The sequence below is a fragment of the Pimephales promelas genome, chromosome 3 (genome assembly GCF_988280905.1).
Source record: "Pimephales promelas chromosome 3, fPimPro1.hap1.1, whole genome shotgun sequence".
NCBI classification, from domain to species: Eukaryota; Metazoa; Chordata; class Actinopteri; order Cypriniformes; family Leuciscidae; genus Pimephales; species Pimephales promelas.
In genome coordinates, this window is record NC_142771.1 from 4,708,032 (window position 1) to 4,722,819 (window position 14,788).

Here is a 14,788-nt window from a genome sequence, read left to right on the forward strand (position 1 = left end):
AGAGTCACAACTAAAAATTGATCAAATGTATAAGGATTTAGCTAAAGGCGCTTTTATAAGATCCAGAGCTAAATGGCTAGAGGAGGGAGAAACCAACTCAAGTTACTTTTTTGCTCTGGAAAAAAGAAATGGAAGGAGGAAATCACTGGATGTTCTTAACATTAATGGAACTCACTGTTCAGATATAACCGAGATTTCCAACTTTGTCTCTTCATTTTTCAGTGCCCTTTACACTTCCAAATTTGATGATTGCAAATGTAAAAATTTCATTTCTGAATTAATGAAGGATGTGCCTGCTATTAAAGATGACTTTAAAACACTTTGTGACTCGCAGATTACTTTGAATGAAATTAAAACAGCACTTTTTTCAATGAAAAAGGGGAAAGCACCCGGTATCGATGGCCTTTCAGTTGAATTTTATATTCATTTCTGGGACCTTATTCAAAATCCGTTATTTTACATGTATAAAGATTGCATCAGTCAGAGAGAAATGAGCACAACGATGAAACAGGGGATTATCTCCTTAATACCAAAACCTGATAAAGATGTTTTACTAATAGATAATTGGCGGCCCATCACTCTATTGACTATTGATTATAAAATTTTGGCTTTAGTTTTTGCAAGTAGATTAAAGACTGGACTTGATAATATTGTTGCTGAACCTCAGTCAGGTTTCATTAAGGGACGGCATATTAGTAACAATGTTAGACTGGTATTAGACCTATTGGACTATGCAAACTCAGTACATTCTAAAGCTTTCATCCTTTTTTTAGACTTTTATAAGGCATTCGACACCATTGAACATGGTTTTCTCATAAAATGCCTCAAGTTGTTTGGTTTCGGAATGGAATTTGTAGAGACGATTGAAATGTTTTATAAAGGAATTAATAGCTCTGTGATAATAAATTTCAACACATCTCCTAGATTTGAGATAAAGCGGGGTGTCAGACAAGGTTGCCCTATTTCGCCCTTTCTTTTTATTTTAGTTGTTGAGTTGTTGTCCAGGAACATTTTATGCAATCCTGATTTGAAAGGTATCTCCATTTTTGATAGGGAAATAAAAATTTCGCTACTGGCGGATGACACAACACTTTTCCTTAAAGATAAAGATCAGATACCTAAAGCTATTGAGTTAGTTGAACAGTTTTCTGCGGCCTCGGGTTTAAAGCTGAATATATCTAAATGTGAGTTATTGCCTGTGCATGATTGTGAAGATACCTCGATAGGAAGTATCCCTGTAAAGAATGTAGTGAAATATTTAGGTATTTATATATCCAGGAATCTTTCTGCCAGACAACATCTGAACTTTAATGAGAGAATAAAAAAAACGAAGAATATATTTAACCTCTGGCTTCAAAGAGACTTAACGATATATGGCAGAGTGCTTTTATCAAAAGCTGAAGGTCTGTCTCGTTTTGTTTACCCATCACTTTCTCTTTTTGTTAATGAATCCATGGCCAATGACATTAATAAGTTATTCCTTGATTTTATTTGGAGAAATAAAACTCACAAACTTAAAAAAGCTGTGCTATCTAATAGCAGAGCGGAAGGAGGTCTTGAAGTTTTAAACTTCATTGATACTATTAATACTTTTAAAATTAACTGGCTTAAAAGATGCCTGGCAAACCCTAATTCTGTATGGTTTTTTATCCCCAACTACATTTTTGAAAAAATTGGTGGCCTCTCTTTTGTCTTGATATGTAATTACTGTCCAAACAAACTCCCTGTTGCATTATCTAAGTTTCATAAGCAGTCACTTCTTGCATGGAAGCTATGTTATGTCCACAATTTTTCTCCTCACAAAACTTTCTTATGGAATAATATTAATATAACTAGTAAAAATTCCTCTCTTTTCTATCCAAAGTGGTTCCAAAGAAATATAGTAAATATCTTGTCTTTGGTTGATGAACATGGCTCCATTCTGTCATATGAGAACTTCATGATGAAGCACAGTTTTCCCATTCCTTTTAAGGAATACAATGCGGTAGTTAAAGCCATCCCTTCTGGGTTGATCCATCTAATTAGGAGTCATGTTCTTTTTAATAAAGTAAATACCCCATATCCTCAACCTACATTGTCTATGAACGGCATTCAATTACTTGATAAAAAATGTAACAATAAATATATTCGTACAATATTGCAAAGTAAAAACAAAGTCGTTCCAAGAGGAAAATTTTTCTGGAATTCACAGTTGGATGATATAAATTGGAAAAAAACATGGCTTTTACCTAATAAATTTTGCATTTCCAACAAGGTAAAAGAAGTGCATTTTAAAATCTTGCATAAAATTTATCCTGTAAATTCAATTATATCCAAATATATGGATGTTGATAGCTCCTGTTCTTTTTGTGGATGTGCTGATGAAACTTTTACTCATCTTTTCTTTCATTGTGATTCTACAAAGAAGTTTTGGTCTGATTTAAATTATTTCATATTCCATCCTCCCATGATGATTTATAACTTTTCTCTCAAGGATGTAATATGTTATTATGATAATAGTAAGGATCAATCTCTAATTCATGTGGTGAACTTTCTAATTTTATTGGGGAAATTTTTCATTCATAAGCAGAAATTCTTAGGCTCTCAACCCTCATTCCCTTTATTTTTAGTAGAACTTAAATTACTTTTCAATTCCCTTACCCTGATAGATAATAAGAAGTGTAATAGACTTATAGAGTGCTATGAAAATATATTTGGTAAGCTTCCCTGATATTATAGTGATTAATTTACCCAATGTTTATTGGCTGTGTAAGAGGAATTTACTATTTATGTATTCTGTGGCTAGCTATTCTTATTGTATTTTTATTTATTTATTTATTCATCTATTTTATTTAAATGAAATACTTGTAATGCGTATGTATGGATATGTTTGTGTGTGTGTATCCATATTTGTTTTTGTTTTTTATGTTTATATTTTATGATAGGAGAAATTTGTTAACCTTTCTATTTCTGTTTGGTGTTTGAATGTATCTGACTAATTTTTGTAATTTACAATAAAAAAAAAAAAAAAAAAAAAAAAAAAAAAAAAGTTTCCTACGCCCCATGAGGCCTTGCGTCAAAAGTGGGCGCGACTTCCGGTTGGAAGTAAACAAAGCACGATTTGACATGCTTGACACTCGTTCATTCAACAGTTGACAGTCATTCAAGTTATAGCGATCCAAACTAGCTAACGATGTGGGAACACAACCTCAACGAAATTAAAAAGGGTGAAATAACAGTACCTTTACCCTCCGCAGTAGTTGATTGGGAGTATTATAATAACATTATTAATACTCATCAAGGCATGGTGACAGACAGTTGTGCGAGCTGACAAACAATTAAAATAAAAAATACACACTTAGTCATTGTGCTTTGGAGTTTATTCAAAATTATAAATGAATGTGATACCTGAATACATTAACTGCACATTTGGTATTCTGTCAACACAGGCTTTGATCCTGAGTTTAGGTGAAACATCAGTAGAGAACAGCCAAACACATGCTGATAAAAGTTTATAGAATATTAAGAATTTAAACAAATGTACAGAGGAAGATTCGTCGTCTTTTGGGAGGTGATGGAAACTACAGTCGTTGGCAGGAACACTCTGATTTCGTTTTCAGCTTATGTTCAAAACAATCACGTTTAAGCCACTGAATTAGTTTAGTCCGGTTATACATACAACCGCGAACAGCACATGTTGTCCCTGAGCTCCGTAACAACATCTCTCATAAAGATTTGCGTCTTTAAATAGTAAAATAATTCTCCGAAAAACAGCTAGCCTCTTCGCTAACTAACACACAAAATACCATTGGAATGCTACTTCCGCCGCGTCACCGGAAGTTTCACCCACTTTATTTTTTACAGGAGCGCCCCTCGGAAACTTGTGGATATAATGCAAATATAATGCTTTTGCTTCAAAATGAAAGGATGTTTGAGCAAAAATCATGTTTCATGTATTATTGACAGCCTCGGATTTAAACAACGTGTTAATGGGTTTCAATGGGCCATTTTTGGTCTTTATGCTGCTGAGTGTTACTATTTGATACACAGTGTGTGTTATACATATTTTGCAAATTTGGATCACATTTTTTACATTTATCCAAAAAGTCACAATTTTGCCAAATTACATACCATTTGCATTAAAACAGCCAAAATGGTCAAAGAAATTAAACTGCAAAAGACCAAAAATGTCCCTAATGCAGCATAAGGGTTAACCTTCAAGAAATGGTCTTCGTTTCCTGTTTACACTTCTGGGCTTCGGGGTCTATACGACCCCAACAATTTATTGAGTAATTGTACAAAAAATATACATTTTTAATCATACATATATATATATATATATATATATATATATATATATATGCTGTGTTTTTGGAGATATAGCCTAAAGTTACTTTAGGCTATATCTTAGGAATTGCGTGGTATATGGATACAAAAGTACTCTTTTGTATCCATATACCACGCAATTCCTCAACTACACCATTAGCTTGCATATGAAATATTGGGTTTTTTTAATGATACATTGCATAATGCTCTAGTACTAGGCCATCATCTCTGTATAAAAAAATTCAGATTGGCAATACGACCAGTAATACCAGCAATTTCAGATTGGCAATACGACCAGCAATACGACCAGTAGCCTATATACACAAAAGCAATGTTATGAATGGGTGATTCTTCAATTGGGGGCTATTTTGCCATCTTAGATTTTGATTAATGAAATTTGGTTAAATTTTGTTAGAATTATGTCAAGACAATGTTTACATGATTTGATGTAAAGATATAATAATGGCCGCAACTGAGCTTAAATATTATTTGAGTATTTTATATCTATTTGTCAACTGGCACTTCAAAATGTCATTCCCATCACAACATCAAAAAGTCTTATAATGCACAGAATGTATCAAGGAGATCATTTAAACTCATTTATCTTGCAAATAGTTTTAACCTTTAACAATGCGTATAAAAAACAAAATGTTTCCACTCAGCGAATTACGGATATTTTCTTGTTCTTACCATAAAAACGTATTTTTCTGTGTTCGTCAAAGCACACTTTTGTTTAATTTCTGGAAAATTAATTTTAGATGTTTTTTCTTTGAATAGGTGAATGAGTATTTTATTAGGCTTTTCATGTAGCATCTCAGGATTGAACATAAAACATTTTTAAAGGTACATTTGCTGTAAATTAAGCAACGTGGCGGTAATGACATACTGTTCTGGTAATGACATAGTGTTTTGGTAATGACATAAATGAAAAGTGCACTGATACGTAAAGCAAATTTAAAGGCTTAAAATAATGACTTTTGGTGAGTGTTGTTAAAAGAAATCGCCCTGGTTGCGTATGCAACCCACCGTTCCCTGAAGGAGGGAACGGAGGACGTTGTCGACTGTTGACTGAATGGGGATCGCGCCAGGGAGCCTATGTTCTTCGAGTACTATTGAACGAGCCAATGTAATTGGCGTGCGTGATTTGCATCACACACTCCCGTCACTGTAGGGACCGCAACGTATGGACCCAGCCTAACACAGGTTCCACACTGCTTATGAGTGGTAGGCCTAACACCGTCGAGCTGGTACTGTGTAGTGGAAAAATGCCTTAAAGTGTGAGATTACTTTAAGCTTTCCTGTTTCTTTTCTTCTTTTGTATCTTTCTTTTTCTCTGTAAACATACTGCTGATATTTTACAGGATCTCCCTTCAATTTTTTTCTATATTTTTAGACCTTTCTGTTGATTTCTTGGAAGCCATTCTGGTTAAAAAAATAAGAAAAAATTGTTTTATGAAGTAAGACCTATCACTTAAGTTTCACTGTAAAACCACAGTATTATGCTTCTTTAACTTAATTAATAAACACACAATATGATATAGATAGTGACACGGAACATGTCATTACCACCATCACTTGTCATTACCATCACAACAAGTTGTGTGTTGGTAATGACGTGTTGCGGTAATGATATTTTTAATTTTTTTCAGGAAAAAAAGATGCTAGGTCATGGTTTTGCTAACATTACTCAACAGCTAGTACAAAAAACTTTAAATACACATAAATCACGTGAATGTATATATAAATGTATCAAAATATTGCTGCTACAACATTTATGGTAATGACGCTGAATAAGTCTACTCCATGATCAGAAAGAATTCAAGATTAAATAACTTACTTTTTCAGACATCAAATTTCACTGTTCTTTCATGGCTGACATGTGCTCCACTTCTAGTCTTCATTTCCATGGTTACGGCATAAACAAGTCTCACCCTCAGAAATATCCTTGTTGTAATTATAGACTGTTGCGGTAATGACAGTATTGTTGTGGACAATACTAAATTGTTAAAAATATTCACAAATTGCACAGATATTAACCCGAATTATGCATCAAGTGCCTTTTAAAGTTACTGTTTAAACATATATTGTTATTGTTTAATGAACTGATTACATTTTATCACATTTTCAGAGCAGACAAGTTTTGAAGTCTGGGTTGGGGACAAGGCCTGAATAGCCAAATATTAGTGATAAAAATAATTTTAAAAATGGAAATCATACTGATTTTAGTGTATAACATTTTTTCGTGGTACAATAAATATAATTTTAAATAACTAAACTGTTTATTTTATAATATTGTATTTTTAACATGAATGTATAACCTGGGGACATAAAAGTTCCCCTAATTGAAGAATCACCCGAATATCGATTAAAACACTTGACTATACAACATATCAGATGTAACACCAGAAGCATATCTCTCGTTGCATTTTAAAGCCGTCAACATGGGATTGCGCACGAGACAAACACACACACTGAACCTACCGGTTTGAGGCCCCGTCCACACTACTGCGTTTTCGTTTAAAAACGGAGAATTAAAACGAATACGATCTCCGTCCACAGTCACACCAGCGTTTTATCTGCGTATTAGAAACGATCTCCGTCCACATTAAAACGACTGAAAACGCGGGTCACGTGACTAGTATTCACCAACACTGGGCATGCGCGTGCCGGTGTAAACAGTGAATGACGAATCAGGTAAGGATACGTCATGACTGATAACACCCAATCATAGAGCCGAGCGTGAGCCCCTGCGTCACCGTTTGTAAACTCCTCCGTTTTGTCTCGTCCACACTAAAACGCCCTCTACTCCGGATAATATTCTAAACGCAAAACGCAGCGTTTCTAAACTTCTCCGTTTTAGGTCTTCGTTTTTCCCGTTTTAGTGTGGACGGGAGGTGCAAACGTAGCAAAAGGTCTCCGTTTTTAAACTAAAACGCAGTAGTGTGGACGGGGCCTGAGTGGAGGTAGTGCTCACCTTTCCCCAGTCCCTTTTGGAATAAACCAGTGAAAACTCATCCAGCTTTCAAAATGTGTAAGGCCATGATAGGCTGTTGCAGTGTAGATTCCCAATCAATCAAACAAAATCACACAATTGTTTCTTTATATTTTTTAATGTTGAATGCAACATTTATGCAACTCAAAATTAGCAACTATAGCCATATTCGCACACGGGATTAGTGTTATCTGGGGACCTTGTGTGATTTAGAAATGACCCCGCCACATCATGTGGCGCATTGGCACGGGATAAACCAAGCATGTGATTTTACACAAATTTACTGACCTATCTCCCAGTCCCAGATATGACATCAAGACATTTTTTGACTCTGATGATTGGACATTTCTTTTCGTTATAGGTTGTTTTTGCTCTTCTGGTGATTTTCAGCTGTCTTTTTCTGTAAATTATTTAGTTGTGTAAAGCGATATGACCCAGCGCCCAAAATACTATCAAAACACTCCAACCCAGATGAGCCGATTCGCAGTCAGTGGGAACTAATATTAGCACAGGACCTCAGTGTTCAGCGAAATACAGTAGGTCATTTGCCGGGGAACTTTTACTTTACAAATTACAGACATGGCCGATTCGCACGCGATTAAGATCTCAGACAACCTTCACAATTATAGCGACGGGTGTAACTCAAGCGCAGGACTTTTATCAAATGAGAAATAATACATCATACCAAAATACAGCAAAGTCAAAAGAACAATGAAAATTGTTATGTTCATTTTTCCTTGATTGTTCTTATGAAAAAAAAAAAAAACTTTTTGACAAGAAATGAAAAGAAAAAAAGAATACTGACAAACAAGGAGACTACAGCCTTAATGCATTTAAACTACAAAGGAAACAAAACAATTTGGGAACAATACACACCTCAAAACAGGAACAATAATTTAAGGAGTAGTTCACTTTAATAATAAAAAAAAATTGCTGATAATTTACTCACCCCCATGTCATCCAAGATGTCCACGTCTTTCTTTCTTCAGTCGAAAAGAAATTAAGGTTTTTGATGAAAACATTCCAGGATTTTTCTCCATATAATGGACTTCAATGGGAACCAAACGGTCCAAGGTCCAAAAGAGAGTTTCAGTGCAAACTGTTCAAAGGGCTTAAAATGATTCCAGACGATGAATAAGGGTCTTATCTAGCGAAACGATCGCTCATTAAATAAATAAAAAAACAAAGTTTAAGTTTTATAAGCTCAAATGCTCGTCTTGCTCTCTTCTGTGACGCACGTTAACGACTCTCCTGTTCGAACTCGTTCATCAAAATGAACCAATCTTTTTTCGAGTCATGACTCGAAGGGTCCTAGATAAGACCCTTATTCATCGTCTGGTGTCGTTTAAAGCCCTTTGAACAGTTTGCACTGAAAGTGTCTTTTGGACCTTGAACCGTTTGGTTCCCATTGAAGTCCATTATATGGAGAAAAATCCTGGAATGTTTTCATTAAAAACCTTAATTTCTTTTCGACTGAAGAAAGACATGGACATCTTGGATGACATGGGGGTGAGTAAATTATCAGCAAAAGTTTTTCCAAAAGTGAACGACTCCTTTAACAGGAACAATTATAGACAAAAAACAAAACAAAACAAAAAAACAAACAAGTCAGACCAAAGACTGTAGTTATTTAACAAAACATTGAAGTCAAATAAATGACTGCTTTGTTAATAATGGGATCTGGCAACTCTCACAGAGACTATAGATTTCACAGTAATGCTTTCTTGCTGACATAAAACCAATGAAGCCAAAGTTCATTTTTTACTGTGTTAAGGCCATGAAGGTCCCTGATCAAAATTACATTTACATTTATTGATTTAGCTGAAGCCTTTATTCAAAGCGACTTACAATTGCTATATATGTCAGAGGTCACACGCCTCTGGAGCTCAGGGACACATTGGTCACTGCACCATCACCACCCCAAATTAGATGCAATTACAGTTATGTGATTTTAGCAATGGTATGAAACTTGCTAATGCTTTATCCTTGAGATATATTCTAGGTTGTCCAGATTGACTTTCTCAAATGGATTATAATGATAAACAACAAACTTGCATCTGATTTTGCTTTTCATAACCAGGAGAGAATATTTTGAAACAATCTTCCAAAAGCCTGAAATTGAATCAGTGCTCAACAGTGTTGGGAGTAATGCATTACAAAAGTAATACATTACAGTAACATATTACTTTTTGCAGTAACGCAGTAGTGTAAGGCATTACTAATCAATTTTCAGTAATATTTTACTCGTTACATGTTCAGTGAGGCTTGTATTACAGTTGTAGTACAGTGTATTGTCTGCTTTTACTTCTTAAAGGCAACAGACTATGTGAAAGTTTTAAAGCAGTCTTTTAGTGCCAGTTCAGAGCGGTCGCGTCTGTAACATTGTTTTTTCCTCATAAATGCGAACACGAAAACTAAAATAAAATGAATATTTTAAGTTCTATGGAGAATGGAGAGCCAACCCTTCCTCATCCGATTTGCGCAGTGTAATTAACAGAATTACAAAAAATATATTTTACCTCCTATTTTTTTGTCACGCATGAATGTGTGTCTTTTCCCTAATATTAAAAATAAAACATAGACTGATATTTGTCTAATGTCTGGAGTCCTTTAAGGAAGTAGCCTATATACGTTTCAATACATGTATTTTCTGAGAATGTTTACTTCAAGTTTTGACTGCAAATGTCATGTCCATAATGCTGGACTTCCCCAATTTTAAATAATTTATCCTCAACTAGTTTTGTGGTGTAGGTCTACGTATTTTATAATGTTAACTTCAAATAATACTAATAGCCTAATTTAAAGATAAGGCAGCATTGGATATGGACGGTAAGGAGAATAACGCTGGAGTTGGAAGAGGTGTGTCGCGATTCTGTAGTTTCGTGGATCTGAGTCGTGTGGCGAATCGCGATTTCGGTTTCATATTGCATATCGTTACAGCCCCAAAGTTAAGTTCTACTTAGTTATTTTGGTGAAAGTAACTCAAAAGTAATATATGAGTAATGTAACGCATTACAATTCTGGGACAGTAATATTGTAAGGTAATGAATTACTTTTAAATAACAGTAACAAGTAATACCTAATGTATTACAGTTTGGAAGTAACTTGCACAACACTGGTGCTCAACGCTAAAGATTTTTTCAGTGGTTCAAATGTTTACTTGTCAAAACATTCACTGGCCCCACCAAAAAGAAAGAAAACTAATATATAAAATAAAATAGGCATTGTTATTGTTTTCATTGTTTTTGACCCAAAATCTTAACAGGTTAGTTCACCCAAAAATGAAAATGATGTCATTAATGTCTCTCCCTCGTGTCGTCCCAAGCCCGTCAAACCTCCGTTCATCTCCAGAACACAGTTTAAGATATTTTAGATTTAGTCCGAGAGTTTTCTGTCCCTCCATTGGAAATATGTGTACGGTATACTGTCCTTGTCCAAAAAGGAAATAAGGACATCATCAAAGTAGTCATGTGACAACAGTGGGTTAGTTACAATGTTTTGAAGCATCGAAAATACATGATGTAAGACGCTGATGTAAGACGCGGCTGACATGTGTCTGGTGCGTCCGTGTATTTGGGTTCAAATAAATATGGCTGGCTGTGTGGAAATCCTTTGTGAAGATCGTTTTGTACAGCGTGCGTCTCCCTCAGACTGTAACCGAAGCTCAGCCGCACCAGACACACGTCAGCCGCGTCTCACTGAACGCAGATCCACACCAGAACCGGAAGACAATACAATGCTGAATAAAGTCGTAGTTTTTGTTATTTTTGTACCAAAATGTATTTTCGATGCTTCAAAACATTGTAACTAACCCACTGTTGTCACATGACTACTTTGATGATGTCTTTATTTCCTTTTTGGACAAGGACAGTATACCGTACACATATTTCCAATGGAGGGACAGAAAACTCTCGGACTAAATCTAAAATATCTTAAACTGCGTTCTGGAGATGAACGGAGGTTTGACGGACTTGGAACGACTTGGGGGAGAAACATTAATGACATCATTTTCATTTTTGGGTGAAATAACCCTTTAATTAATAAGGTTGTGACAGCGAAAACTACTAACCTAACTCATTTACATTTCAAATATTATTAAAGACAACAAGTAAACTGTCAGTAACAAAATAACAAATAATCAAATTACAAGCAATAGCAAAAATAAATACAATAGAACAAAAATACAAATTTATGCAGTAAAACTGCATTTCATGTTTTTCAGGTTCAGATTTTTGAATAATCAAATGTAAAATAACTGCATAGTCTTCACCGTACAATATAAATATAGATTAATCCTTATAAAAGTTAAATATGTTATTCAGTCATGAGCAGCAAATCAATTCCTTCTTTGTCCCTTCCTTATTGTGTGATTATCATTAAAACATACAGAAGCAGGTTTATTAGTCTGCTGTCACTTTAAGAACGAATGCACAGATCCAATAAACTGATACACAGGAAACTTATTTCTCAACTCTTTACGCTCACTTAAGACAAAACCCACTGTGTTTATGAGGATATTCGCCAATACGGGCATTTTGACAATTTTTAATTATGATCAAAGCCCAAAAAAAAATCAAGCACAAAAAAATCATCAAAAATAAATCAATTCAACATTTGCACACTGCCTGCGATGGTCATTCTAGGTGCATGCTTTGGATGCGTGTTGCACACAAAACTACACACAGTGTACGCGTATTAAATCGAGTTGTCTTTCGTGCCTTCTTGCTCTTTGTTTAAAAAAAATTTTAATGTTTAAATTGGCAAGGCTTAAAAAAATGCAAATAATAAACTTTCGTAACGATGCAGCAGTAACCCGATCCAGACACTGAGGGTTGTCAACTGTCCTTGTCAACTGTCAACTGGGCCATTGGGCAGTTCTTCCTCCACCCTGTAATTATTATTATTCTTTTAACTACTTGATATTAAGAAAAGTAGAAAAGAAACGATAACGTAGTGAAATAACTCACCTCATCTGCATTCTCCAGCCTGAAACATGTATTGAGTAGCGCTGATGAATATAGGTTGAAATCACACTGGTTGTGCTTTTTGGACAGAAATGACAGTAAATGATGATTCAAGAATTGACTATGCAACAAATGTAAAAATGTTCATCTTTATATCTAATATTCTACCTCATGGTCGCTGATCCAGTGCGTCATACCAGCTGGATGTGGAGATTTTCACGTCTAGCTGTTCTGGTGTAGTACAGTATTTTATACTGTACAGTTTTGAGATGTCCAGCTGGAACACGGCAGTGAGAATCATCCCAGCAAAAACTGAGATGTGCTTTTCTCAAGCTGATTTTATCAGTCTGTTTTTAGCTTTGCTATCTTTTCTCTTCTGTCTCCTCACACAATGAGAAAAGCATGAAGTGTCCAGGACTGGATATATAGACACTTCTCCTTATTTCTGCTTATTTCTCCAGGTTTCATTTTTGTTTCCAAGAATCCAGGAGTATCAACTACAGACACAGGTCTGGGCCTGTCTACGTCTTTCAGCTTCAATCTCTGCTCTGACTCTCGCCTCTGTCTCCCGTCTCACTCTCCAAATCAACAATAGTCTTCGTATATACTCTTCTTGTTTTCTCTCTTCTTCTTCCTCTTGTTTGATTCTCTCAGCATCTTCATACATCTGATGACTGTAGTGTCCTCCTCCATTCTGCTCTATCATTGTGTCAATCTTCTTCTGTAGATCATTCACCTGATCTCTGTTATTCACATCTTTATTGTTGAACACGTGAAATCTGCCTCCACACTTATCAACTAGATCTCTTAAAGCTTGGCTCTCCTGAATGTCGTTCTCTATGGGCTCTCCTTCTAAATCGTCTCCATGAGTGAAGAGAATGATGGAGTATTTTAACACTTCTTCACCAAACATCATCTCAATCATCTGAGGAATCTGCTTCTCTTGTTCAGTGAATCTTTCATCTACTCTGAACACAATGAGGAAAGCGTGCGGTCCAGGACTGGATAGATAAACACTTGTCGCTATCTCTCTCATTAACTCTTCAGGCTTCATCTTTGTGTCAAAGAATCCAGGAGTATCAACTACAGACACAGATCTGCCTGAAACAGTGGCGTGAGCAGCTGAACATTCACAGGTTACTGAATTCATTCTCCTCGCAGATATAAACTCTTTCTGTCCCAGTATTGTGTTTCCAGCTGCACTCTTCCCAACTCCAGATTTACCCAGAAGAACAATCCGTCTGGATGAGAGACTGGAGACTGCAAGTGTTGCTTTTAGCTTTTGTCTCAATGAACTCTGCTTCGGTTCTCTTGCTCCCTGTACTGTACGTTACATGGAATAAAAAGAAACAAAACCACACAGTCTTACATACAGTAACAATAAATGTTATAATCATTTTGTATTTACACTTTAGATTTGTGTTATCTTGAATAGTCTTATCAAAATCAACGTTGCACTTATTGTAATTTCCAGATCATTGTCCAAAATACTGGTCTTGGTAAATGTTCTACACCATTTCTTCCCAAACTACTCAGGAAATAAAATGACAAAAATCGAACTGGAAACTTTGGCACAGCATGCAAGTATTGCCACTAGAAGTCTCTTATTCAAAACAAAAACAAGACTTCAGCAGAAATCATGTTCATGGATGAGCTAATGTATTAAAGATTGTTATTACATGACTTGGTAGAATTCCTATGTAGAATGCGGTGTGTTATTTGTTGATAACAGGCGCTGCTAAGGATGACACACCGTTGACATGAAAAACAGAGCGTTGCCATGGACGCAGTTCAGAGACGGAACAGACTATTTTCTTTAGCGGAAACAATACAATCGTTTTTTAAATCAAACTCCATTTTAAATCAATATTTTGAGTCAAATTATTGATTTATTTGGTAAGTAGCCATGTAATAAGCAGGATAATTTAGAGCGAGGAGGTTGTTACAGCGGATACAACCCCGACAGGCTGACTAGGAGCCTGACGCAAAGTAGTCTTTATCACCCTGAAGGTGTTGTATCCCTTAGATAACATTACTATGAAAAAACTGAATTTGAAAGATACAGTTCAATTTCCGAAATTGTCACAGTGATTGGTTTGTGTTCCCCAGGTGTTCACTAGATGTCCTCCTTCCCCACAGTGTTATTCACTTCATGCACTACATTTCCCACGATCCTTGTCTTATCATTGCACTCAGCTGTTCCTCATCACTGATCATTGCACTCTGTTATTTGCTTTTACAGCGGTTGAATCTGTTGTCACTTTTGATTGTCGTTTGAACCTTTCTGGATCCGCCATCAAATTGATAAGTTTAATTATATCAAGTGCTGTGAGAAAAATCTATAAATCTCCACCTCTAACATACTAACACGCAATATAGTCTACTAGCCGAGACGGATGTGACGTAATGGCTCAATATAGTCTACTAGCCGAGACTCTTCTTTATGTGTACGGATGTGACGTAATGACTCAATATAGTCTACTAGCCGAGACTCTTCTTTATGTGTACGGATGTGACGTAATGGCTC

At 35.6% G+C, this 14,788-nt stretch overlaps 2 protein-coding genes across 3 annotated transcripts in view; both read right to left on the bottom strand.

The window, feature by feature from the left end:
• LOC148981893 (GTPase IMAP family member 8-like) overlaps positions 1 to 14,788 on the bottom strand; it is a 128,823-nt gene that overhangs the window by 59,385 nt on the left and 54,650 nt on the right. The window lies entirely within an intron of this gene.
• Positions 1 to 14,788, bottom strand: part of LOC120463191 (GTPase IMAP family member 8) — a 39,168-nt gene that overhangs the window by 16,313 nt on the left and 8,067 nt on the right. The window contains exons 3-4 of the mRNA XM_089127627.1: positions 12,763 to 13,584; positions 12,265 to 12,283 (exon numbers count right to left, since the gene is read on the bottom strand). Of these exons, the coding sequence (XP_088983753.1) occupies positions 12,265 to 12,283; positions 12,763 to 13,584 (841 nt within the window). The remainder of the gene's footprint in view (positions 1 to 12,264; positions 12,284 to 12,762; positions 13,585 to 14,788) is intronic.